This window comes from Mesitornis unicolor, unplaced genomic scaffold (genome assembly GCF_000695765.1).
Source record: "Mesitornis unicolor isolate BGI_N332 unplaced genomic scaffold, ASM69576v1 scaffold28169, whole genome shotgun sequence".
In the NCBI taxonomy this organism is placed as follows: Eukaryota; Metazoa; Chordata; class Aves; order Mesitornithiformes; family Mesitornithidae; genus Mesitornis; species Mesitornis unicolor.
In genome coordinates this window covers 2,833-30,338 of record NW_010209740.1, presented here as the reverse complement: position 1 = coordinate 30,338, position 27,506 = coordinate 2,833, and the positions used below count along the sequence as shown (strand labels likewise).

At 34.9% G+C, this 27,506-nt stretch overlaps 1 protein-coding gene across 1 annotated transcript; it reads left to right on the top strand.

Annotated features, from left to right (window-relative positions):
* Window positions 1-410: 410 nt before the first annotated feature.
* SLC30A9 (solute carrier family 30 (zinc transporter), member 9) lies at window positions 411-26,545 on the top strand. The gene is made up of 17 exons (XM_010192954.1): window positions 411-649; window positions 3,631-3,693; window positions 6,782-6,881; window positions 8,218-8,310; window positions 8,743-8,825; window positions 10,413-10,471; window positions 11,271-11,338; window positions 11,710-11,812; window positions 12,060-12,115; window positions 13,480-13,615; window positions 13,994-14,033; window positions 14,472-14,543; window positions 14,985-15,092; window positions 16,484-16,649; window positions 22,169-22,298; window positions 24,582-24,695; window positions 26,088-26,545. Exons 1-17 carry the CDS (start codon window positions 487-489, stop codon window positions 26,130-26,132), a joined length of 1,599 nt encoding a protein of 532 aa, XP_010191256.1. The 5' UTR covers window positions 411-486; the 3' UTR covers window positions 26,133-26,545.
* Window positions 26,546-27,506: the final 961 nt, after the last annotated feature.

Sequence of the window (27,506 nt, the reverse complement as noted above, 5' to 3'; positions counted from 1 at the left end):
AATGCATACAGTTCAATGTTTCTCGGTAAGAGTACACAGAGTGAAATGAAATGGAAACACTGGCTAATAGTTTTGTAGTGGTCTGTATTCTTTTATCAATACTTGTTTCTTATAGGTTTTGTGTGAGTAGAACAGGACTTAATGTATCAGTAGGCTAATCTTATCAAATAGCTTTGTACCTTTTTTTTTTTTTTGCCCCCTTAAGATCATCTAGAGATCTTTAGGAAAAGTGCATACTGGATTGTATTGGGGAAAAAACCCTAATATTGGGATGAATCTTAAAAGTGGATGCTTGAAGGGAAGCAGTGAAAGCATTGCTGTGTACTCCTATCTTGTAATTCCTAAACATGGGTAAAATAGCACAGATCCATACTTGAAAGCTGACTTTCCGTAACTTATGCTATACCACTCTTCCTTCTTTTTTCTTCCAAAATGGTTGTCTGAAACATCTTTATTTTCTCCCCCTTATTAGGATGGCAGGCTTCAATGAAAAGTGGAAGTCTGTCTTGTCTTTTGCCATGCAATCGTCTGCCTGTGCAGTTGATGAGTCAAGTGAGAGTTTATACCTCCAATGGCCAGAAAAAAGGTCTCGGATCAGAAGATAAAAATGGATCAACTCCTGAAGAAACCCTGCGCAAAGCTAGGACAGGTATTACCAAACTAAAATAAAGATTATTTATATAAATGTAAAAACATTATGTATTTAACAATTGATAACTTCTTTTTTCAGTTGTGTGATATTACGGTTGCAGAATTCTTAGTATTTGTTGCTTGTGGGCATTGTATATAAATTTCGAAAGTGTAAGCAGAGAGTAATGCTGGAATTTATTTCTTTGCCATTCCAGTATTTAAAGGATTTAAGTTTAGAGTAATCAAATTTAAAGTGTAGGTGATAAAATGTGGATGTCAGAAGGGATTAAGTAGTTTAAAGTATAAAAAATGAAATGTATTACTTATCTTTTACCATTTTTCTTGCTGACTTGAATTCTTTTTGTGGTACTTCAGGTTTGTGGTGTGAAATGAACTAGATTGAATGAGCATGAATACTGAGCCCTGTGACTTCTATAGGTCAGGCTATAGATGACTGCTAAAGAAGGTTGAGCTGTTTCATCTGCTAGAGCTTTCTAATCTGACAGTTGTAAGAACTACAGCATTGACATTGAACACTTGATATAATGGACATAACCTGACCCTCCGTGCTGTTCAGTTTCGTTGTCAATCTTGGGCTAGTTAGGTGCTTGTGAAATTCAGAACTGTTTTGTCCTTGCTCCCTTGTAGCATCCTCTGTTTTTTCTGCTTATTAAGTGTAGGACTGCACGGATGTGTGTTTGGGAGACTACTGTGCTTAATACTTTTGAAAATGAAAGCTCCCTTTCTGTGTGCTTTTGTCTAAAACTATGTGGTCTACTAAAGAAAATTTTCTTCTCTTCAGGTTAGCAGGTATTCATTCTTTCTTTAGTAACTTGTAAATTCCTGAGGCTTGCAGCAGTCTTTAAAAGCTAGTAACTATGGCCGGATAAGAGTATTACTTTTCTGATTTTTGGAAGTACAGAAATGCATCTTAAATGTTTTTCTAACTGTAACAATTAGATACTGTTTCTGAAGTCTGTCATTGGATTTTAGAAAAGGATACTTAAGACTGTTTATGTTTCTTGGAAAGTCTTGAGCTGAAAATGGTTGCTAGAGTTCCAGATTCTGGCAGAAAAATGTCTGCCTGAATACAGTGAAAGACTGTAGAGTCAGTTGTAGTTGTTGGTGTTTTCTGGGTTAAATGTGTGGTTACCGGTGTTAAAAATTGGACATGTGAAAATGATCTAGCACTATTGCTTTCATGATTGCCTTAAGTTTATGTAATTGTTGGTTGTCATCAGAAGATGTGCTCCCACCTTGTCCCACCCCATCTGAAAACTCCCTCTCCTGTGCTGGCCATTAATGACAGTTAGGCCTGTTTTGTGAGCTTGGGAAATGCTTTTCCTCTTTATGTAGTACAGAAAATACTAATTTATTCATCCTGAAAGTTCTATCATATCAACCTCTGCTTGTCTGAAAAACTAGTTGTGAATTGAAGTGTTCTGTATTGTTTTCCTTCTCACTGATACACTGTGATTTTTGTCCAATCTCTAGGCCAAGGTAGTAAACTTTAAAAGGATACCACGTGTGGTCTCTGTCCATAAATATAAATCTTATTGACAAATAACTTTATGCCTTTTTTTCCCTTCTGAAATGTTATGGCCCAATCTTTTGTTAAAGAGTTTTAGTGATATTTCTTTTAATGACATAAATGGTTGCATGCAGAGTTTCTGAAAAGAAGTTACTACTCGGTTTTTGCTTAGCAATTTTAGCTGCAGGTTTTTATCCTGAATATTGACCGATGAGCTGCCTGGTGTTTTAAAACAAGTAAGAAAATAAAGTAACAGTAGAATTTTATGCTTTTGTTTTCAAGTCAAACAATAGCTGATAGGGATGACTGGTTTAGGAATGCTAGTTAGTTATGGTCCAGCTTTATTTGTTGTGTAAAAAGACCAGTTTCATAAATTTGTAAGTGTTATTTTTCCAAGAAGGTATTCTTGGATTGTTATTAGCCTTAGTCTTCAGTTGCTGTTAGGGCAATAACTAATTGTCTGATGAAAAGATAGTTATGTAGTCCAAGCTTCAAGAATATCTGACCTCTGAGTAATTGGAGTAGCATGTTAAGCTAGGAGTATCTCACTAATTAACACAAACAGGCTTGAAAAATCTACTTTTTTAATATCACTTTCAATAAGGTCAGTTTTAATTCTGTTAATAATTATGTTAATAATTAATAATGTCAAACCTCCAATGTTAGAGCATGTTAGGACACAAAAAAGTGGGTTAGTTCATTTGATGTGTTAAATCATAAGGTATTTGTTCTGAAAGCTGTGTTGAGATTTATGAGATAAGGATGCAATATTTGTATTTTTGAGTAGTACCTCTGATTTGTAAGTAGAAATTTCACTGACTACTGGAATTTATTATTTTCCAAATACTAAGATTCACTGAACAGTACTGTAAATTATATTTTATTGGTTTTTTATTGAGTCACATCTTTAAATTTCAAAACCAGTTAAAATACTTTGTTTTCATTCTAGCTCCAGCTTGTGACAGAAAAGTTGTGGATTTTAGTTTCAATATAATGTATTTTAAGGAGCTAGTTTCTTGTAAGTTTAAAAGCTTCAGTCCCTTAAAATTTAATTACAGCTTGAAAGCTCTATGAGACTCAGATGATCAGCAACCATAAACTATATATAATTCATTATATTTCTAATTAAAATTTTACATAAAACTTGCCCCAAACTATAAGTACACTGTTAAAGTATTTTTAAAAAAATTCAGGATACTTTCTGAAGTATGCTGCAAGCTGATACTCTTCTGCAAGCTGCTAGGAGTTTATTGATCAATGCTATATTAAATGTCTTGTTTTGTTATTTAATTTTTTCTATTTCTGTCTTTGAGAGTTTTAAATGTTGGAAATCCAGGAAAAAGTTTTAATTGTCAGAATGGAAAGCAATATTAAGATGTATTCTTATTTTGTTATGTCAACCAAACTCTTTACTAAAAAGAAAAGTAGATACTTCCATATTTACAGTGAGCTTTATTTTTATTTTACAGGACAAGATACCAGCAATGCAAGTCAAAAGCAATCTTTCCTTGAGGACCCAATCCAAGTAAAAGGTAAAATAATACTTCCCGTATTGAAACTTTGCTGCTGTCTGCTAGTAGTCAAAAAAGATACATGTAAGGAAACTGAGGTTCCTCTTCAATTGTGTAACAAGCGATGTGAATAACATTTTAAAACACACTTGTACATCAGCTTTGTTTGATACCCAGTTGTTTGCAAGTGACTCCTGAAAAATCAAATGTGATGGTATTCCTTCTGATTACTCGCTTTTCTTAGTGTGGTTTTAATTGTTTCATTTAAGTGGATGACGTTGTCAGGAAAAAGGCTAATTTGTTTTCTCACCCGTTACCACAGTCTTTCCTCCTTGCATGTTTTTAAATGTGTCCATTCACCATCTCAGACTTGATGGGGCTAAGCTGAATACTTGATCTTCCTAAGTCTTCCTCTGTTCCTGCTTACTGATGAGTTAATCTAATCAGTGGTGCTTCTAAATATATTTTGACCACACGAGCTGTCTAATCTGTATCCTGTAATGTTCCCATTTGTGCCTGTAGTAAATACATGCTTTTGTATTTTGTTACGTTGCTTAAAAAATAAGTGGATACTATAAGAGCCTAACTTTCTTTCATGTTTTTAATTTATCATGACTTGATTTCATTCAGTTTTCACTCTGATAGTTTCTATTATGTTATTGTGAGAATTATGCTATTAAAAACTCCTGTGTTTTTGATTACTCCTAGCCTTCTATCTATGGAAAGAACTTTATCAAAATAGAAGTTGTCATTTTTCTTTAAATTCCTTCAAAAGAAAAAAAAATCTTTCAGTAGTGAAAGTGACTCAGCAGGCTATAAACCTTATCAAAATTCCTTCCTGTCTTTTCCCAACTTTAAAGAAACAACAAATCATAATAACTTGTCACTAGCAAGGCGAGATTAGTGTCTCTCTGAATGCTTTCTGTACACTTTTGTCTGTTTCAACTTTGTCAGTTTCTTTGGGACTATTGTCATTTAGTGCATGTGGGGGAAACATACAAGGTAAATAGGATAAATTAGACAGACAACGAAATAATAATAATAGTGCCCAATGTTGGGAAATCCACCACTTCCTTGAGGAGATTATTCCAATTGCTGATTGTTCTCATTGTGAAAAATTTTCCTCTTGTGCTGCAGCAGCACACTGTTCATTCATATTGAGCTTGTTGTCCAGCAGGACCCCCAGGTCCTTTTCCACAGAGCTGCTACCCAGCCAGATAGATCTCAGCCTGTGCTGAACTCCTGGATTATGTTTTCCCAGGTGCAAGACCTTACATTTGTCTTTGTTGAACTTGATACAGTTCTTGTTAGCTCACTCTTCCAGCCTATCCAGGTCCCAGGTCTTTCTGCAGGGTGGCTTTATCTTCCAAAGTGTCCACTTCCCCACTTGGTTTGGTGTCATTGGCAAACTACATCAGGGTACATTTGATCCCATCATCCAGATGACTTTAAGAGATACTAAACAACGTTAAGCCCAATATTGATCTCTATGGTACTCCACTTGTGCCAGGTTGGCTGTTTGAAAAGCAGCTATGTATCGCCACGCTCTGGGTGTGGTCTGTCGGCCAGCTCCCCACCCACTGGACAGTCACTTGTCTAGACCATAACGCATTGGTTTCCTTAGGAGGAGGCTGTGGGAAACTGTATCAGGTCTTGGAGAAATCCAGGTAGACAATGTCCACTGCTCACCTGATATCAACTGAGCAGGTTACTTTGTCATAGAAGGCAATAAGGTTCATCAAGCTTGATTTGCTCTTGGTGAAGCCATGCTGTCTTTTCCCAATCACATGCTTCATTTGATGTGTGATAGCCCTCAGGAGGATTTGTTCCACAACTTTCCCAGGGGCTGAAGTAAGACTGATGGGCCTATTCTTGTAGATGGGTGTGACATTAGCCGCCTTCCAGTCTTCTGGGCTGTCCCCAGTCTCCATGACTTCTCAAAGAAGCATGCCTTGCATGCTCAAGGAAGGCAGCCTTGCAACAACTTCAGCCAACTCTCTTAATGCCTCAGGTGGGTATTGTCAGGACCCATTGATGTGTAGGTGTCAAGCTCCTGTTTGCATGCCACCTCTTCCTTCACTGACGGTGGGTCTGTGTTGGTATCAGCCTGGATTTTTGTTCCTAGGGCCTGGGGCCCAACAGTGCTGGTAAAGACAGAAGTGAAGAAAGTGTTGATAACCTCTTTAAATGCAGTATCTTTCTGTAAGTGTTCTGTGACTTAAGTAGAATTTCTAGCTAACTATAGAAATCCTGTCAGTCCTGTGATAGACAGGAAGGTAATGTGTGTGTTCATAGGTCATCTCACCGGGAGAAATTGAGCTTTTTGTTTTCAGTTGTGTTCTTTAACATTATATCCTTCAGTAATTGTTATGCACATTGAAAGAAGAGTTTTATATTTTTAATGGAAGTGAGTGTATAGAGACTTAATCACATTTTCACATGTATATACATACAGACAAGCAGGAAATAATGGCATAAATTTAAAATTGTGCTTATCCTTTTTCTGAATAGGTGTATTCTTTTCCTTGTGCATGAAAATCTAATGTCACAAGAGTACATCTTCTAGACATACAAATTATTTTGAATAAAGGATATATATTTTTAGTTGTTATAAATGCCTAATATTAAGTGTGCTAATTTTGAAAGTAATAGTTGAGAAAATTGATGCGTACAGTCTGTTTTTGTTCTCTGTATGGTCTGCAAAGGTCAAAAATCTTATCTGTGAAAGGTGGAGAAAAAGAATTGGGGCTCTATGTTGCCATTTAAGTTGCAGGGCAAGGGTTTCCTATGTTTTAATGCTGTTTTAGTAGCCAAGCATCATCTCTGACATCAAAGTTGGAGAAGGAGCTGACAGCGGCAGTTAAGTGTGTGGGATGTTTGAGAGCCCTGAACTGCACCTTAGCAAGTAGCATTTTTGGAGGTAGATCATTCTACTCTTAACTTATTTCTCCGGTGAAGAGCATCCCTGTCTCTTCACTAAGTTTTCTGTCTTGGTGACAAGCATTGTTTTTCAGATGTCCACTTAGAGGTATCACGATATGACACTAGATTTGAATTACCTTTTGAAGTTTCTGCTGAGTGATTTAACTTGTCTATTTCTGTTTTTAAGTGAAAGCAGTCCTTAAAAAAAGAGAGTATGGACCAAAATACACACAGAATAACTTCATCACTGGAGTCAGAGCAATAAATGAGTTTTGTCTTAAATCCAGGTATGATAGGTTTGAGTTGAAATTTAAATTGTGAACGTTTATTCTTATGTGCCTCAAAAGTGATTGTGATTGTAGGGTGATTTTTGCACAGCAACTTTTTTCTAAATGCTTTTGTGGTATACCTAATCGTAAGTGGCTGAAGTTAGTTCTTGTTTACTCAGTGTTACACTGGATTAGGAACTTGCACCTAGTTTGTATGTTTTCGTAGTGGCTTCTTGAAGTAATTTATTTGTATTTATGTGACAGTAAATTTCATTGGAGGTTTTCTGCCTTTAGAGCAGCTAGTCATAGCGCAGGGTATGGCAAATAACTCTTCAGCATTTTGGGCTCATGGTGGCTTGATGTGAACATCTCTAAAAGATCAGTGGAAACCTCATATGCAAATTCTGTAATTTGTCATAAAATATAATCTGGTTCGTTGTAACCTGACTATTGCTGCTTGATTCATACTTACTGCCTTTTACTATGTGCCATGCCTGCCAGCAGGTCTTACTGAGTATTGCTATAGTTGAGGTGTCTGTCAGATTCCATTCATGTTATGTGTGTGACCTCAAGGCTTAGCAGCTTTCTTTATAACTTCTTATGCTGCTCCTGCTTCTCCCTAGTTCTTAAATGTAGTGTGTGTCACCAGACTTGATTTTTGGTGAAAATCCAGTGACAAATTATACTTAAGTCCTCTTCCGTATTTTTAATCATAACCGACTTGTTGTGTAGAACAACTAGCTAAAGTTTTGCTGGAGTAACTAGAGGGTGGGGAAAGAAAAATGGACTAGATAATTGCTTGGGCTAAAAATGAAATGTTCTATTGTATTAAAAAAAAAATCCCTGATGCTTTTCAATGTGGATGCCCTAATGTGTAGCTCAGCACAGGAAATTTATTTGTTCTCCCTCGTAGTTTTATCTCCAACCTTTTGCAGCTTGTGCTGAGTATGTAGGTTTTGAAGGCAAATTTCTTAACTTTTCATGTTATATGACTTCTGATTTCCACTTAGAGCTGTTAAGCCATGAACCCTCTTGTTTAGCACTTGTGAACATTTTCATGCAGATCACTCACGGAGTGTTTTATTTGATGTTTTATTACTTTGTCTTCTGTGTATAGTATTTAATAGTGTGAGGACATGATTTGGACTTTTGAAGGTGGAAAACACAGTGGCTTTCAGTGGTCAATTGCTTGCTTCACGTTGTGTATCTGTGTTTGACTCAAGTAAAAAAACTTCAGGTTTTTCATACTGCAAATTAATAGTATCAAAATTGTGAAAGATCACCCAGGCATAAAAGTAAGATTAGAATAACCTGAGCTGTTTCTTGCACTAAACTGTTTGTCTACTTTCCTAAGTGATTTAGACCAGCTGAGGAAAATTAAACGAAGAAGCCCCCATGATGACACTGAGACTTTCACTGTGTACCTGAGATCAGATGTAGAGGCAAAGTAAGAACATTTTTATGAAGGAAAATGTTTGGATCATTTAAAATGTATTATATGAGAGAGAGAAAAAAAACTTTTAAAAGTCAGGTTTACAATGTGAAAGGACAATAATGTTTTTAATTTTCTGTCTGAACACATTTTATATCCTCATTATTGTAATAATTGCAGAGTGCATACAAAATTGGAGGGTATGTTTCATGTGTCCGAAGATTAAGTGCTTGTCCTCAGCTCCCTCTTGCCCAGCTTTTTATTCTGTAAAGTAGTCTGTGTGGCTTCTTATTAGAAAGAATGATATGATATGATATGATATGATATGATATGATATGATATGATGTGATATGATGTGATGTGATGTTCTGCTTTTAAGAAATGTAGTCAAACTGAAAAGAAGTTGCATATATAGAACCATTGCTGAGTTACTTTTACTCTCTGCAGGTCTCTTGAAGTTTGGGGTAGTCCAGAGGCTCTTGCTAGAGAAAGAAAACGACGTAAAGAGGCAGAGATCAAGTACAGAGAAAGTGAGTATAGAGTTTTCACATAACTTCAAATATAAACAATAAAGTATGATTGTTAGAAATACACTAGATAGGGTGTTATTTCATTGAGAACATACACATCTGAAATTAGCAATTATGGATAAGGTTTTATAGCACAGTGTTAGAGTAACATGGTACTATCTATGCAGATAGAGTCTGTTACTTTCATTTTATCTATGTGATACAGCAAGAATATGTGCTCAGTTGAGATCCATAGTCATACTTTGTTTTTTGGAGGGCTTTCAATTCTTAGATTATAAATGCCATCTTAATTTGGATTGGAGTTTTTACTGGTAATTTTGAAAAGGCTTAAAACCAATCTTAATCTTGATACGATATCATTACTCTCATATTTTTCCTCTGAAATTAATTCAGTTTGCCTTTGTAAAGGAAGAGGGGAAGCACCCTGTTGTGGTTTAACCTGGCAAACATCTAAACACACGAAGTTCATAAGGAAAACACAGCTTCATCAGGTATCAATTTAATCCTCACCAAAGCTCCAAATAGTGTTCATTAAAGCAAAGGCTGCAGTTTTCTTAGAAATCCAGCTCTGACTGAAGCATTAAAAGGGATTCTGCAATTCAGTCCTAGCAAAACCAGGACACACTCCCAAATCATCTTCTTGCTTAAAGTTATTGTTGTCATCCATGCTGGTATTATCAATTACAACTACAGTCAAATCAGTACTTTGTAATGGATTTTGATATGTCTAGTTACTTAAAATCATACGAGGCAATGTTGCTTCAAGGTCGTTATTCCAATTATGCACCTTAAAGTTAGAGGTCTTGTAATTTTTATTTTTTTTTTGAAACAGTTGTGCCACTGCAACACCTTCCTAGTAAAATGACTAGAGCTTGCAGGCACTTGAAAGGTACCTGTAAGTGTTTATACTGAGTGCAGTCAGTAGATTCAAAAAATTTTAATGACCTGCAGAATAATTATTGGACATAATAAAAAGATTTAAAAAAAAATACTGCTCAGTCATAATAGTACACTGAAACATTGTGCACTTGAAGTGGTAACTCCCTTTTTTTACGGACTATCCTTGTACTCCACTGGCTGTTTTAGTATTTAGTAAATTATTGTGTATAATGTATTTTGTATAACTTTGTAGGGGAGAATCTAGTACTACAGCTTCTAGATACTGTAGTACATCAATGTTTATTTTGAAGTTACTGAACATCATTAGTTAATGAAAAAATAGTGATGTTAAGAGACTTGCTTTGAAACATCCTTCCTCCTCCCCTCCTTGGTTAAGGGGCAGGAGGCGGGTAGCAGAATGCCTGGATGTGTTACAGCATATTTTGAGTTTTTCCCCTTTGTGTGTCATCCTTTGTTAGTAGAAATGGCAGTCATGTATAGGATCACGACAAATTGTACTTGGCATTTTGCCTGAGCATATAACTGTGTTTCTGATTAACAGTACCAGGAGAGGAGTTTTTCCCAAAACGAGATAGACCATGTAGCTCTTTCTATAAGCTGGCTGCTGCATAAAAAAAAGAAATAGGCTTCAGTTCCTGAAACTACTGGTTGCTAATAAGTATTCACGATAACAATTTTGTCTTGCAGATCTATTTAGAAACCAAAGGCTGTTGAGGGAATACAAGGAGTTCTTTGGAAATACTAAGGTAAGAGATATTTTTAAAGTTTTTGACTTTAATGACACAATGACACTATGACACCCTTTGAAGAAAAGAGTTGTGAAGTGGTTGCATAATGGGGTATTATTGGAAGACTTACTTGCACTGTAATATACCAGATTTATCTCTGATTGTAATTCAGTTGGAAATGTTATGATGTCAGTTTAAATGGTTTCCTACTGTGGCAGTGTAATCCACCAGTAAGATTTTTTATGAATTGTCTTCATGTTAACAAAATTACAGCTGTATTTGTGATTTCATCTACAGCCTATAAACATGTATAGTAAATATATTGTTATATACAATATATTGTATATATATGTATAACTTTTGTTATATATAACAATATATTGTTAAAGAAATTAAATAGATTTCTTAAGACAAAAAAACAAAGACAAAAAACTGAAACACTAACGCTTTGCTCTATGCCCTACTTGTCCTTCCTCTTTCCTTAAGCAGACCCATTCCCTAGATTCACATGCCCTGCTATGGTAGACTGATTTCTTAATCTTTTTGCTGCACAGTTGGCCCCTGTCCTTATGGTTGCAGTGGCCCCTACTGCAGGCTGTGTTCGTTGTTTATCTTTTTTATAGCCATCCATTTGTAGAAATGTGTAAGACCCAATTGCAGTTAGTGAGCATTCAGTAGTAAATTAGTAGGCTTCAAGGACTTCACTTTATCAGTACAGGGCAATGCAAAATTTTTATTTAATAATTTGTATGGTAGGTCCTTCATGCGGTCAAGATTTGGTTATTTTATTTTTATAATCTCTTATTTCTTTATGTAGCCACGCTCCAGTGCAGCAGCTATGTTTTTCAAGGGACCAGGGAAGGTGGTAATGGTAGCTATTTGCATGTAAGTTTGAAAAAATAAATGTTTTGTTTATGTAAGTATAAAACAATTTATTTTTATTGTCCTGGAAACGAGAACAGCCTGTATATTCAAGCTAAAGATACCTATGTCTCTGTAACTGAGCTTAATAGATTTCTTTTTTCATTGTTGGTGGGAGAGAGTTTAGGTAAATACATTCATCAATATATAGAGATGAGGGATAGACTATATCTCTGATCAGAGAACAAAGTTTTTGAAGTTGCTCAGACTAAACAGTTTATTAAAGTACGGTCTCTAATGATCTGATATTTGGTTTCACCACACTTGTGATTTTGCTGAAAATATTAAAGACCAAATACTCTGTTGTTCTTGACCTTATTTCTCTTTCTTTTCAGAAATGGGTTGAATTTTTTCTTTAAGCTACTTGCTTGGGTTTACACAGGTTCTGCTAGCATGTTTTCAGAAGCCATACATTCTTTAGCAGACACATGCAACCAGGTGAGTATTTTTTCCATTCTGTTTAAGTTAACACTTGTAATAATTTTTCAGGAATAAAAGTAGATACTTATAATAGTTGTATTACACTTGAAAGCAATAATTCAGTCTACTAGTGTTCCTTAGTTTGTGTAAACTGTCTAAATAGTAAACACCAGAGAAATGAAAATGGTATTTTATTTAGGAGGACTAGGGCACAGTTGATTTTTTTTTTTTTTTAACAAAGTTTTTTTCCTTTTGTCGTAAATAGGCATTGCTAGCTCTGGGCATCAGTCAGTCTGCAAGGACACCTGACCCTAGTCATCCGTAAGCTTTTTGAGTAAATAATGATTTTGGTAATTATACATAGGAATAAGATCAATTCTTGTTTGTGTGTCATTTATTAGTCTGCTGTTTAATATAATTTCTGAAATGTGTTTTTTCTTATTTTACATTAGATGAAATAAGAAAAGGGATTTTTTCCAAACTGCAGAAGTTTTAGTTTCAATGGCTTGATGCATGTTATATTTCATGATGGGGTTTTTTTTGGTGGTATGCTTTTTGATGTATATTGTTTTAATTTGCATTATTTCTTGATGTTATTTTGGGCTTTTCTACTTCTTCCAATGGATAAATTTATTTTTAAACACTGTCGTGTGAATGACGATTTTTTTTTTTAAAATAAAAAATACTGTCCTCTCCCTGTTTTCAACAAAGTGCTTTTCTGCAAGGCACTTACTGGTATCCCAAGGACATGTGCTTGACTTAAAATACTCTGGTTTTGTTTGGGTTTTTCTTCCTGAATGATAGGGATATTACTGATAAGTTCTTACAACTTCATGAAAATTAGAAGCTATACTCTTCATAATATTTTCTTGGTGTTGACCTGCTTTACACTTTGTTTTTGGTCAAGTGCTCATACTGTAAGCACTAGTTCACAATACATCTAATTTACAGAATTAGTTAAGCTTTTCTTCATCAAGAGCATCAGGTAATTTGACAGATGTTTTAATCTTAAATTTGTCTAAATATTTGTTGTGTCTCCTTCCCTTCTCTCTTTTTTTCCTTCTTCAATACAGTTGTTTGTACTATTCATATTTAAATGTTGCTAAAGAAATGTACTGTTTGTAGTGGCAGTTAATACCAAAAAAAGGAATAAATACCTTTTAATACTGCTTTAGCTCTTCCCACTGCTCATAGAAACTGCAAGTGTTGAATGTCTGTAGTTAGCTGAACTACTTAAAAGATGTCACAAATTTTATTACCTTTAAGTTAGTGTTATAAAATAAGTAGACTGGCTGCCTATAAGGCTAGAGTTTTCATTCAGAAGTAGCATTTCAATAAAATGTAAAATTGACATGAATGCTGTTTGGGGGTTTTTTGTTAGGTTTTTTTTTTCAGTAGTAAAATCCTCAGTCTCTGCACAGCAGCTAATACAGTTGCGTAAATAGCTTGTTTAAAAACGAATTAGAAAAATCTCTGTGCTTGATATCCTTGTGTGTATCCTTTTCCAGGTGACTCTTTTTTTCCCTTGGATTAGGTTGGATTTAGCAGCTTTGTCTTAAATAGGTGCCCAGTCATATGATTATAATTTAAGACATGTAAAAATTAATGGGAAAAAAAACTTGTAGATGTGTTTGCAGATATGTAGAATCTTACTTTCCTAAATCACTTTCTTTGTTTTCATCTAGGTATGGTTTCACAAACATGCGCTATATTGCCTCCCTGATTAGTGGGGTGGGCATTTTCATGATGGGTGCAGGACTTTCTTGGTATCATGGGATCATGGGTTTACTCCACCCTCATCCTATAGAATCTCTTCTCTGGGTAAGCTATTCCTGTTTAATATTGTATCTAACACTGGTGACTTAATAGAAAGTAATGGCACAGTCTGAAATTCACTTTCTGAGTCAGTTTGAATCCCAACACAATTCACTCAAACCATCCTTAATGTGAATGTATTTTCAGAAAAAAAATCTTGTTAAACTGTAGCTGGTCATATAGCAAAATGAGCTCTTCTTTAAATCCTTCATGCCTCCCAAGATTCTTTCCTATTTTGCAATATATTGCAATATCTTTGGTTGCCTTCTGTTTAGGGACAGCTACATGACAGAGTGGGCAATGTGGTTCTGGAGTGCTGTGTTTAGATAGTCTGTGGTGAAGCGATCTGTACAGATATGCATATAACTTTTTTTTTTCATACAGGCTTACTGCATTTTAGCAGGGTCATTGGTATCCGAAGGAGGTATGCAGTTTCAAGAAATATTTCTATATAAGTATTTGTAATCTCTAAGAGTACAATGTGAGTAATTACAGTAATAATTGGTGCTTGCTTATACAATATTTTTTTGGGCTCTGTTGCAAATACTTGTAAATAAAAAAAAAGTGGGAAACATTTTTTTCTTATCTGTATATAAAATAAGAAGTTGAAGAACACATCATTTGGAAAGTATACGTAGAATGACTTTTTGGGGTTAAACGAACAGTGAATGTAACTATTCCAATCTGTATGGGAGGCAGGTAGAAAAGAAGCTAGCTTTATGCTTTGTCATTATTCATTGTCAATAATCAGAGCTTTCTTGATGATCTGTGGCTGTAATATAAGGAAAAGTTCCCTCTTCAAAATGGAAACAAGTATTTTTGCCTGTAACCATTTTCAGCAACTACTTTGGTGTTGTTTCAGCTACCCTTCTTGTTGCTATCAATGAAATCCGCAGAAGTGCTCGAGCCAAGGGTCTGTCATTTTATCAATATGGTATGTGGTCATGTGAAACAGACTTTATTTATCTGTATTTGCATAATGATATAAACAATTTTGTGTGTTCTCCCTCTCCCTTTCCCTTTCACCTTGCTTTATTGATCTCTTTTCTAGTAACAAATACATTTTTCAAATTAAGTCAAAACCTGTTGATTTAAGTAACACTGCTTAAATGCTTCTACTAAACCACCTGCATTTTTCAGGAAAAATGCCCCTTAAAATTTTTCAAACATTTTGGAAAAGCTTCTATAGTTGGCACAGGGCTTGTTCTGTGTATTTATGAGTGCTTTCAGAAGTGTGTGCACATGCAAAAATTGAGTTTACACCTTTATACTTATGGAAATTTTTCTCTTAAGTTGTTGATGTTACTACTGTGCATAATGTAGTAAAGCTAAGCTTTCCAAAGTAATGTAACTTCTTTTTTTGTTACATATACAGTTGTGCAAAGTCGTGATCCTAGTACAAATGTAGTGTTACTGGAGGATGCTGCTGCAGTTCTGAGTGTGGCCATAGCTGCTACCTGTATGGGTCTGACTTCTTTAACAGGTAAAATTCTGCCTAAAACTGAGGTAAGCAGGATGTGAATTTCCTGCTGTGCATGATATGAACACAAAGCATATTAAGTTTATATTGGTTAATTTAAATACATCTCTGCTCTTTTCCTGATACTTGTACTGTGTAAGCTTCTGGAGGTTTATACTGTTCTCTGATCTAATTTCTAGTAGTTTGAGTTGAAAATACTTAAAAAAAAAAAGATTGGTTTGTTTGGTTTTTTAATATGTCTATTATTGGTGGGTTTAAGCTTGAAAGAGTACATGCAGGTGGATCTACCTACCGTTTGAGCTATTTTGTCGTACAAACTAAGGTAGTTTTTACTAAATGTATATTTATTGTAGTCAGTTATATAAATCACTTTGTGCCATGGTGGGATTACATGATTTGAGCTTCCTTACTCAGTGGTGTGCAGCTCCATGTGCATGTGAGGAGAATTTAAGGAAGCAGTTCTTCCCTTCCTTTTCATAGTTGTGGTATTAGTGTTATCTTCAGATTACGGTAGCTGTTCCTGAACAGTCTGGCAAACCTAACTCATATAGGTGGGGTGATCTGTATGGCAACTGGTTCAAAGTCTGTCTTTGCTGCACAGTTAAGTTTTCTAGAGAGAGAAGATTGATTATTTGTCTCTTTTTCAGTATTGGCTTTTCAGTTGTTTAAAAAAGGAAATATGATAATTTCCACAGAATCACAGAATATTAGGAGTGGGAAGGGACCTCGAAAGATCATCTAGTCCAACTCCCCTGCCAGAGGAGGATCACCTAGACCTAGAAAAATAATTTTGTTGCTTTGTGGTTTCTATTGAGTTAATTGCAAGTTTTATTTTTTGATATTGAAGTCTGTTTTTATTCCATCTCTAGTTTCCTTCATAAAGTTAAAAACATATTACTGTTTCTGCAAATCTGAGTAGGAATGAATACATGCTTAAAACTTACTGTAGAAGCACTGTATTCTAGAAATGGCTGATACTTAAAAGTTTTTGAGTTAAGTGTTAAGACACTACCTGTGTTTAGGTGTATATAATTTTATATTAATAAAAGTAAATCTATACACAGAAACCCAAATAACTGACAAGAAGTTGGTCATTTATTAGTCCTACAGGAGACAGGAGTGGCTGAGGGACAGAGGAGGGTCTTGAGGTTGTCTTAAGATAACTTATTTTTTTCCAGATTCAACTTGTTCTTCAGTAGGAAAGAATTGCTGATGCATTAAAAAAAACACAAACCAAAACCAAACCAAACCAAAAAATCCCACCAAAAAGAAAAAAAAAACAAAAACAAACCCCAAAAAAACCCCCAGAACTATGTACTCATTTCAATGTGAAGACTGAATTATCTGCTGTTTTAGAAATACTCTGTGAAACTAATTTGATGTGTCTTGTTTAGGAAACCCTTATTATGACAGTCTGGGATCTCTAGGTGTTGGAACTTTGTTAGGAACTGTGTCAGCATTTCTAATCTACACGAACACAGAAGCACTACTGGGACGATCCATTCAACCTGAACAACTGCAGCGACTCACCGAGTTACTGGAAAGTGATGCTGTGGTAAGGTAAGAATCTTTGCTACTCCATCCCTACTAGGAACAACAAAAAGCAGGGAAATAACATTTGGAAAAAACAGTTCAAGCACTTTAAATAAGACAAATCTGGTGAGATTGTTTATTTTTAGGGTGGATTCTTCTGTATTAAGATTTTAGAATCTTAATTATTACTAACTTATATTACTATGCTAAAAATGTCAGTAAGTGAATACTCCTACCTCTTAGATGTTCCAAAACTGAAATAAAATTGCAAATATGCTTTTAACAGTTACATTAGTTACAGGAGTTGACAATGACTTAATGAGAAGGCCATCACAAACTTAGAACTATTTTCAAATGCATGAAATGCAAGCACTTAAATGATACTGTAATATTGCTTTTAGTTTCTTAGCATTTAAATATTTCAATTCTGTTACTGTTAATATTTGGTGTCTGGAATTCTGTAGCAGTTGGCAGTGAAGTGCTGCAGTAGTGTTATGATGTAATAGAGTCTGCATGTTAGATGCTTTCTCAATGCTAATTTCTTTCTTTGGAAATCTGCAATTTGCAGTGAAATAAACTTGCAGCTCATTGTAATTGTGAATTAAATGCTTCTTAAGGAGCTATTTTAGTTTAACCCTATTAACCTTGATTTAGAAGGAAAACCCTTTTTGTTTTCTTCGTAATCTTTACTCAGGAATAGAGTTCGATCTAAATCGGCTGGAATATTTTAGAGCTTTTAAAATTTGTAGTCATCACTGAGCTCTGGAGGGGAAAAAACCCCAACCCATTAGTTTCTTTCAAGTTTTCCAGAGTTAATTGAGAGTTGCATCACCTCAGTTGCAAGTAACAGGTCTGAACAACATAACATACCTTTCATTCTAGAAGCTAAATAAAATTCCTGTTTTGGAATAGGGTTGTTTTAGAATTTTCACATGTCAGTAACTAAACTCCGCTAAAGGACTTGTGGTGGCCCTGGATTAGTCTGAATGGTGGAGCATGTATCAACAGTGCTGTGTTAGAGTAGGTGAGTTCGCATGGTATTTGTACGTGACTTCTGTAGTTCTCTTTTTCCAAAGTGTACGAGTGGCTTTCGCTTGTCCCAAGCTGGAATAATAAAATTTCTCCTACCCCAAGCAACATTTTTTATTTGGTTCTATTTTGTAGATGGCTGTAACTTCTCAACCTAGCAGACTTAGTTCATCTCCTCCTCACTGTAAACATTTTTTAAAACAAAAAGTAAATTAATTTTAAAAAAGCATAAAGATTAAAACAAAAAGCAAACAGTAAGAAACTGTGTGTTTATCTTAAGGTTAGAGGCTGAAACACATTTAAGTACTTCTTATAACACTCTTTGCAGGACCTTCTGTATGCATGCTGTATTGGGTGATCTCTTAATGTAATGGATCATTCTGCTTTGATTTCCTTGAGCTCACACTTTCTTTCATCATGTTCTTCTTGTAACACCCCTAATACTTACATCTTTCAATAAGACATGGTCTTGATCTCAGAATTCTCTGAGATGTACTTTTTTTGGGGGAAGAACTACTCTCTTTTCTTACTCCAACTTTTGATTAGTTAGGTTTTTTTGTTTGGTTTGTTTTTGCCTTTTTATTGTGAAATGAGGAAGTCTTTTAGCATCAAGTATTTCTTCAGAAGGCGTCTTGTACATTTTCATCAACATAGTTTAGGGCTTTTAAGAGTTTCAGCATTTTCTTGAATGTTCACACTCTCTTATTTTCATAAATGGGGTTGTATAGTAGTATATCCAATTTAGTTTTTTTTTCCCCTACTGACACCAAATGTAAAAGAAAAAGCTCCTGTGTACTGGTCTACTTCTGCCGCTGTGACTAATATTTGCTCTCTTTATTTCAACCTTTCAGGGTCTTCAGTTGTCAGGCTGAAGTTGCCAGGGCAATCTTTTTGCAGTTGCTGCTTCCCAGAACCAGTCCTCCCTTGTTCTTTCAGGGAGGGTTTGCAGCATTTATTTTCAAATGTTCTGCCAGATACAAAGGAGATATATTAAGGAATCATTTAGTTTTCATCAGAAGATATATTAGATCCAAATTGACCAAAGGATCCAGAGGTTCTGATTCCTGTTCCTCCATCACCACCACCACAACCACTTAACTTACTATTCCAGCAGTAGCTTGCCTGAACATCATGTTCCACTGCTAATTATAAAGTATTTGATTTATCAGTCAGTACTAAGTTCTGTACTACTAAAATACATAATATCTGTGCTGTTGATAATTTTTCCAGCTAAATCTTTAATATTTTTACAGAGGTGATTTGACAAGACTTACATTCCCTAAAACCTTAAGGATTGAAATTAATGCTCTTAATATATTATTTTTCCCCCACCTTTTTCACTGTTTTGCCTTGGGTTGTCAGGTGAAGTTAAATGGATTGCCTTATTTGCTATTCTTAAATTTTGACACAGTGTCGTTAATGTTGTTAATCTTCTATTTTTTTTTTTTAATTCTCATCAGTATTGCAGGATGAAAAATTAATTTACCTTCACAGTTTTCTTAGTTCTTTTTACTCTTGAGTGGGTTATGGAGCCTGCTGAATTAGAAGAACTTTTTCTTTTCAATATCCACTATGCTTCTCTGCTACTAATAGAGAAATGCTTTGTTGTGCTAATATATTGTGGTTTTTGTAGATCAAGAAAACAACACTTATTGCTTGTTTCTGCCTATTCTGTGTCATTGATAACAATTTTACCATTTACCATGCAGTAGCAGGCTTGTTTCCAGGTTATCCTTTGTTTCTGCTATACTTAAAAAATGTTGGTTTTTATCACAGACAATGCTTTTTTTTTATGCTTCTCTTATCAGTTTATTGGACTTCATAATTTCTTTCTTATGCTCATGGCCATTTACTTCCCTTTTTTTTCCTTTTTGCTTGGTAATTTCTAGTTATAGCCCTTATTTAATTTGCAGTCCAGAATGGGCTTTCAGTCAGAGTTGTTCTCAGCTGGAAAATTACTTTGTTTTACTTTTTGCTACACAAACGTTCCATTCTTAACTCTCATTCACACCTTTGGTGTCTAAATCTGTCTTGTGTTCAGCTTAATTGAAGTGTAGGAGATTAAGCTTTCAGAACTGTGAAATAAAATACATGATGTACAGACTGTCCTGTTTCTATTCTCATGGAATGAAATCACAGATCCCTAGACATAAACTATTCTTAGTGACAGTTTCATCTTTTATTTTTTACTTCATTGTAACAGCTACTGGGTAATTTTGGTGGTGGTGTGCTGAAAAATCTGTCATGCTAGTTTGGGGGGGGGGAATAGTATGTTGACTGATGGCTCAAAGCCAGTAACTTTACATCCTCTGACAAACGATTCTTTAATGTGAAACTTACTCTTTTCCCTAGTTTGAATTGACGGTGTCTACTAGCCATCCAGAAGCTTCCGTAAGAAGGTTTTGTAACTTGTTTTAGGATGCACATTTGTTTTTTTGAATTATTTGTGATTTTTCTCCTCCTGACTCTCTGTCTTATCTTTCCTGGACAGATTGTAAGCAGAAAGATACTCTGTTTTTTTTTTTTCCTTCACATTTACAGAATATGCATCATTCCACTGAATTTTCTCAGGTTACTGCTTAATGAGAACCTCAGATATCTCCTGTTATCTTCTCGCTTAGCTCTGATAGGCACCTGATACATCTTAGCATTTTTGAATCACATGAATTCAAATTCTCTTCCATAACCCTCATTGAACCACATCCGTTATCTTAAATACCCTCTTGTGTGAGGAGGCAGTTTGATGCCAGTTATTAGGTTACTCCAGTTAATACTGTTTTGATTCAGTAGCTTCCCACGGAGTAGCTGTGTAAATTTGGTTGGAGCTGGAAATTCTTTATTTCTACCAGTAAGCTGATGGTGGTTCTTCTAAACTGCTTAAATGTTTACTAAGATGTATTTTTTGGTGTCTTTATATTTAGTTCGTGTTCTGTTTCTTTTCTGATGTGCTTAACATTACCCCTCCTCTATCATGAATATTACAAGAAAGCTTCCATAAACATTTCCTGTGACTACCACAAATTTTTGCCTCCTGTTCTTTGAAGGCTGTTCCCTGTAACAGGCTGCTTCCAAAATCTATACCTTCCAAAGTAGTTAGTTTTAATTAAAAAACACTCAGATGAGAGGAAACATTTCTACTTGAGAAGAGTAAAATTGCTTAAGACAAAGGGCACACTAATTTTAAAGATGCTGTGAAATTGCACAACTTGGTAAAGTCAATGGCAAAAAAAGTTTAGTACTTTCAAGTGAGCTTTATTGCTGAATTTAAATTTTGTGTTAGAATTTAAACTGTTGAGGTTGCATTTTTCTGTTTTGGGAATATTTTATAGTTGACCTCAGATACTTGTTTTGCTGTTTTGTTTTAGAAATGTCAGAATTAAAAAAAAATGAATCTTTTGAGTTTTATGTTCCATAAATCTCAAAAGTCTTTAGTCTTTGCTTTTTTTCTGTCCTTGATGGAAAAATGTGAAAACTTATGCTGGAGTGGCACTTTTAAATTCTGCTCTGCTTTAAAGATAAACTAAGTTTGTGTTCATCTAATTAGGAAAAGAAAAAGGGACTATTTATATTATATTTATTTCACTGTTGAAATGTACCATGGTATGTCTAGGTCCTAACTTTGCTTCATATCTAATGCTTGAGAAAGAGGACTTTTTGTTTATTACCTCTATTCATGCATCATGGAGTTTGTCTAACAAACTGGAACAAAACTGAACTATAGAAAAATAGAAGTCTTCATATGTCCAAAATATTAACATATTGCAACATTTTTGTTCTAGCATTTATTAGGAACCTTTAAATAAATACACGTTTTTCAATGTTTGCAAGCAACTCTATTGTGATTACTCATGATCAGTAATTCAGTACCATCAAAAATTACTTACAAACACAAAATCTGTATCTTGTTCTTATATCAAATGTCACTTTGAATAGAAAAGTCTCCAAAAGGTCATGCCTTTTCAAATTGTAGTTACCTAGGAAAGGACACTTCTTTGATTGCAACGTGTGCTTTCAGTAATTGGTTATTGATTATTCAGTAATTGGGAATTGATTATTGTTCCTTACCTCAGAATTTAGGGTACTAAAAGATTTTTTTAAATAAATGCATGCATATGTGTATGCACAAAAACTTCTGTGCAGTAGCAAATTAGTTGAACTTGAAAGTTCAACTCGGAATAGGAAATTTCTCACTTCTATTGTGGGACTTTTTTTAAATACAATTAGTCTAGTTCTAAATCTGCGATGCTTCTTGTTGTCTGTCTTTTATTGTAGCGAGCCCTTTATAGATGCAGGATACTTGTGTCGGTGTAGCAGATACCTGTGGATGTAACTGGTTAAATATAAATCAGTATTTAATGGAAGTCTGTGGTGACAAAATGAGGATATATTAAGTCAAAGGCAGTGGCCTTTTAAAATTACACAAGTTACTGTGATGATATTGCTAACATCAGAATTCTAAGTAGCTAGTTGTTTGTTTTGCATTGTTCTAAATTTTCTTTAAAAATTATGTGTTTCAGAGCAATTCATGATGTTAAAGCTACAGACATGGGAATGAGCAAAGTGAGATTCAAGGCAGAAGTAGACTTTGATGGACGGGTTGTTACTCGTTCTTACCTGGAGAAACAAGACATTGAACAGCTGCTACAAGTATGTTTAACAAAATGATTTTGTAACTTCCAGTATTTGATATTTACTTTCAAATTTCAATTATATCTAAACCCAAGATTTTCAAGTAGGTGAGATAGATTCTACTTCATTTTTAAGTATGACGGATGTTTTTACTTTGTGTTAGTGTGTTAAATATCTGTACATGGAGTCATGTTATGTGCTGTTGAAATTGAGCCACTTCTGGGTTGAGCAGGGCCTGGGTAGGAGGGTGGGATTTTTTTAATGGCTTCTGAAAATGCAGTGTTACGGTTTACAGATCCTGCCATTCAGAATATGCTTGACTATGGATTGCTTGCATCACAACTTAGCATTTTGATAGTGTTTAACAATTTACCACCCTTAAGTGTTTATCTCTGATTTTGGATTTTTAGCTCAGATGAGTTTTTCTTAATCCCTCTTTTCAATATAGAAATGCAAAACTGCTTTCAGTAAATTCTCCATGACAAAGCTACAAAGTATGAAGTAAAGAGTAATTTACCTAAATTTACAAGGAGAGTTTTAAGTGAGCAAAATGTTTTTCTTGCTTACCCATTTTCACCAGCAACTTCCTTTACTTGTGTATACATTTACTTTTGTACCTACAAGATTTCTTTCTTTTCTACCCTTTAAAAATAAAAAGTAGATGTCAGATGTCTGCGTTCTACATCTGCCTGTTAAACACAACTTAGAAGTTATGAGTTTACATTTAAATTCCTGCAGTTTTTGAAACGATTAGTTGATGTCCCAGTTTGTAAAAAGTATCGCCCTTTAATGACAGAATAAGAATCTTAGTGTGTTATATAGTGCAATAAGTGATCTGTTCATGTACTGGATTTCTGTTTAATACAATTTTGAGATGAAAGAGCGCTGTCAGCTTGTACATCTGAGGCACTGCAGGTTTGCTTGGTTTTATATTGCCAAGTCTCATTTGCTTTGCTGTTGCAGCCATTCAATAAACTTTTTTTTTTCCCCCCAAAGTCTTTGTTAGCTTTTGTTCCTTACTCTCTGTACCCTTTGGTGATTGCATACAATGTTTGCTGGTTCTTCCAACTGGTATTATTGGGAAAGTTCTTCCTCATTGTTCCTAGGTCAGCAACTGTTTCTTATGCAGGTCATTGTAGTTTCATGTAGTAACCTCGTGTCAGCTATGACACTCTTGTTGAAGGATAGCTGCTTTCAGCAGGGCTCAGCCACCCAAAGTCAAGGGCAGACATAGTGCTTGCCTTTTGATATATAGGTTTCCCAGATAACTAGCCCATTCAACTAGCATTGTTATCAACATTACTCTTTCTAAAGTTGTGAAGTATTTTTTGAAATGTTGTCATACAGATGAATCTAAGTTTCTTTTTCTTGTTAGACTTGCCCAGATCATAGTCATAGGCTATTGTGGTTGAAATTTCTAAGCTCACTCAATTACATTTTTCTTCTTCAGTTTTAGAGTAATGGGGGCATGAAAGAAATTGATGTTGTGTTGTAGTTGTATACACAAGAATAACTAGCTATTTAATAATTACACTGTTAGCAATAACCTGTTTATCCTAAGCATTCTGCAGCTGCATCACCTAAACTATCGCTGAGATCCTACAGGACAAATGGCTTCTGGCCAACTGAGTTCTTGGTGTGAGACCTCTAAGGAAGGCTTGTGACAGTGCTGTAATACCTGCTTTGATGCTTCTGGTGTCTGTGTTTTTTTGGAGAAAGGGAGCATAGCATCCTGTCTTCCCTAACCTCATTCCTTCAGTCTTGTATGCTGTAGGTCTCCTAGTCTGAGTTCTTATTGACTGTCTTAGAGTTTTTTGATATTATGGAGAAGCTGTGTTGACAGCAGCAGTCATAGTCATCCTTGTGGATTTTCAGATGAGTCGGTAATGTGATGCCCAGAGTAAGCAGTGTAATGGAATAGCAAGAATATATGAGGAAAGAGTACCTAGGGGTACTCTGCTGTGCCTTGCTGTAAGCAAGGGATACCCAAGAAACTACTAGAAAATGAATGAAAATCTCTGAAGTTATTTGGAAAATAAAGGGGAAAATCCATTAAAATAGAAGAAAGTTTTATATCAAGTGCAGATGTAATGGTAAGCCAGCTGTTTTCATTGAATAGATACTACTCTTCTGTGTCTTTGAGACATCAGAACAGATGATGCTTTGAAAAGAAATAGCAAAAACTGAAAAGTGTAACTTTTTTTTTCCCCTGGACTTAAATACATCAAGACCCTCTGTAGCGTTCTTCCTTTCTTTTCTTTTCCTAATCTCAACCTCTTAAATTTGATTTTTTTTTCTTAGGAAATTCAACAAGTAAAAACCCTTGAAGAGTTAGAAGCCTTCATGCTTAAGCATGGGGAGAATATCATTGACACATTGGGTGCTGAAGTAGACAGACTTGAGAAGGACTTAAAGGTAAAATTTAGCTGCTTGTTAGGGATTGCTTACTCTGTAGTACATTTTAAACAATATTACTGCTCCTACTTCTTGGGATTTTGTTTGTAAATATGAGACAGAGGAAGATGTTGATAACCCTAATGCAAGTTTTCCTGCTGTACTATCATTACCTGAGTTCTGAGCAGTAACAAACCGTTTGGCAGTGATCTGTTACTTATTTTGTTCAATTTTATACTACAGTATTTTAATGAAATGAGACTTGATTGTGTCTTTGTTACTGTATTCTCAGAATGTCAGGTTACTTACAAGCTGTTGAATTCTGTTTTGGTTGTAAAGAAGCAAATTTCAATTTTTATTTTTATTTTTATTTTAAGTGTGGTACTTAGCATTGTATCAAAGATGATATCAGTGTGTGATGAGGGCTTTACTCAACAGTTTTTGCTCTTGTTGAAGCAGTACAGTGTTTACTTCTTTTATAAGCCTGTCATAACTTTCTAACTACTTTTTTCATTCTGAGATTTAAATATTCTTTGGTTGATGCAACAAAGGGTTGTTTCCATTTTTAATTTTATAATTATATTGTGGCTGTTAATCTTACTGTTTCTGGAATGAATGCAGAACTATACTGACTACCAGACAAATACAGTCCTGTCATGACTGCCTTTTCCAGTCATCAGGAGACACAGCTCAAGAACATGTCTGTCCTTGCCTATTATTTTTGAGAAATACTCTAGTTTAATTTTCTATCCCTAGAGTGGTGGCGTTTTAAAAATAAAAATAATATTTTTTGAGTTTAATTGTATCAGTAGATCCAGTTCTTCATGGTTTTTGAGGAGCAGGATCATGACTTAAATATTGTATGAACACAAATAGTGGTTTTTGGTATAGGGAAGGATTTCAGTGATTGTGTTGCTGTTGAATATGCTTTTCTAAATATGCTGGATGACTTTGAAGTTGGTGACTTTCAATAAACCTCTCATGGATTTTACAATCCGTGTAATGATGATAATGTACTTTTAAAATATCAGAATATGCATATTTCTTAATAGAAAACCCTATTTTGAAGCTTTATAAATAGCTTCAGTGGCATAGAACAAATTATTTCAGCAATCTTATTCACTATTCAGGAAAGTGTGTGTTAAACATAAATATGTATCACTTCAAGAAAGTTTTATTTGAACAGTTTTATATAAAAACTAGCTACCTTTTTAAAATCAAAAGAGCTACTTCACAAAATTGCTTGTAGTATGAGCAATCTTTGTTTAACCTGTTCCTCATTTTAAAATAGTTCCTGTGTTACCAGAAGAGGGGATTTGTTACCCAGTTGCCAGCATCATACCAGAAACACATTATTTGTATCCATGTGCAAAAATGTTTTTGGATATTTTCTATATTTTTTTTTAATTCCAGCAACGAAATCCTGATGTTCGTCATGTGGATTTGGAGATATTATAGACTTGGCAGAAGAAATCTTCAGGTTGTTGCTGCCATTTTGGAAAGAAGTGATGTAAAGGGCTGAGAAGTGTCTGAAATTGCAGTGACCTCAGCACCATACCATGCTTACTTTTGCTGTAGGCTTCATGGTCTGTTAGGACTGCTTCTGTTTCTGGAAGAGCGCCAGACTTGCAGACAAAAATTTCTATGGCAAAATCAGTTTTGCAAAGCTACTTGACTTAAATCCCACAGGAGAGTCTGTCAAGAGTGTATCTACGGCAATTCAGAACTTAAGATGTGAAGTTTAGTTAGGCAAATAAGGTGCCTGGAAACACACAACACACTTAGTTTTTCCATTTGTGTCCCTTTGCAGTCAGTTTGCACTTCTTTAGTTTCTTTCAAGATATCATTAAATGTTCTTGGGAGATGTTAAAATTAGCTAGGAGAGTTTGTTCCAGTGGAACCTGCCGACCTTAAACTAACTGTAGTACTTCAACTGTGTGATTGTTTCACAGGTTTTGTTTTGTTTTGTTTTGTTCTTTCTTCTATGAGGTAAGTTCTTTCAAACAGGCACTGGCCTTCTCTCAAGTACCATGACTTGGAAACCTACTTTTTGCCACCATGGTTATTACCAACTGCACTTCAGATAAATAAAGTTTTTCTCCTCAGTGAAGTTACCTGTATGTGGTTAGCCAGAGTATGTTAAGTTACTGTGAACAAATTACTGTGTAGAGATTTCGGTGAACTTCCTCTGTTTAAGTTTTTTTCTTCCTACTTTGACACTTGTTCTCTTGTTCGTACGTATCTTCAGATGTAATCTGGGAGTTATTTATGGTAGTACTTATTAAAAGTTACCTGGCATTTTTGGCTTTTTATACTTTTAATAGGCTGTATTGCTAGATAAGGTCTTTGCTGGAAGGTGTAAGAAATGTAGTTGGAAGTTACAGTAGTAAAAAAATGTATTAGAACTATTTATAATTAAATGAATACATTGTATTTTTAATTTACCTCTAGACATTATCTGTTATCTGAATTCTAAACTGCTTTCTCTGTACTCTTTTTTAAGAGTTGACCTTGCTTGTTTAAGAAAGTGAAGTAATTCTATCAGCAGTCCTGAACAATCCTAAGAAGTGCTCAGAGTTTGTAACTTTGAAATTTGCAGTTTTAGCCTCAAGGCTTTCTGCAGTAGGCACCCAAGTTGTGCCAGATTGTTTGAGACCCAGTCTTTAATTAATAAGGCCATGAATACTGATCATGCAAGTTGAAATATAAGTGAAATAACTGCATATAAATAACTGAGGAAAATCCCTTATGCACTTTAACATATTTTGATAAAATGAGAATTGCTTATTTTGGTGACTCAGTTGCCGAGTAATGACTGACTTGCTGAAAGAA

What these genes read in the sequence shown, in the direction of transcription:
- SLC30A9 (XM_010192954.1), top strand. Translation starts at nt 487, where the DNA reads ATGAAAAGTGGAAGTCTGTCTTGTCTTTTGCCATGCAATCGTCTGCCT. An exon ending in GTAATGGTAGCTATTTGCAT is followed by an intron (nt 11,339 to 11,709) that starts GTAAGTTTGAAA and finishes CTTTCTTTTCAG; the next exon opens with AAATGGGTTGAATTTTTTCT. An exon ending in GGGTCTGACTTCTTTAACAG is followed by an intron (nt 15,093 to 16,483) that starts GTAAAATTCTGC and finishes TGTCTTGTTTAG; the next exon opens with GAAACCCTTATTATGACAGT.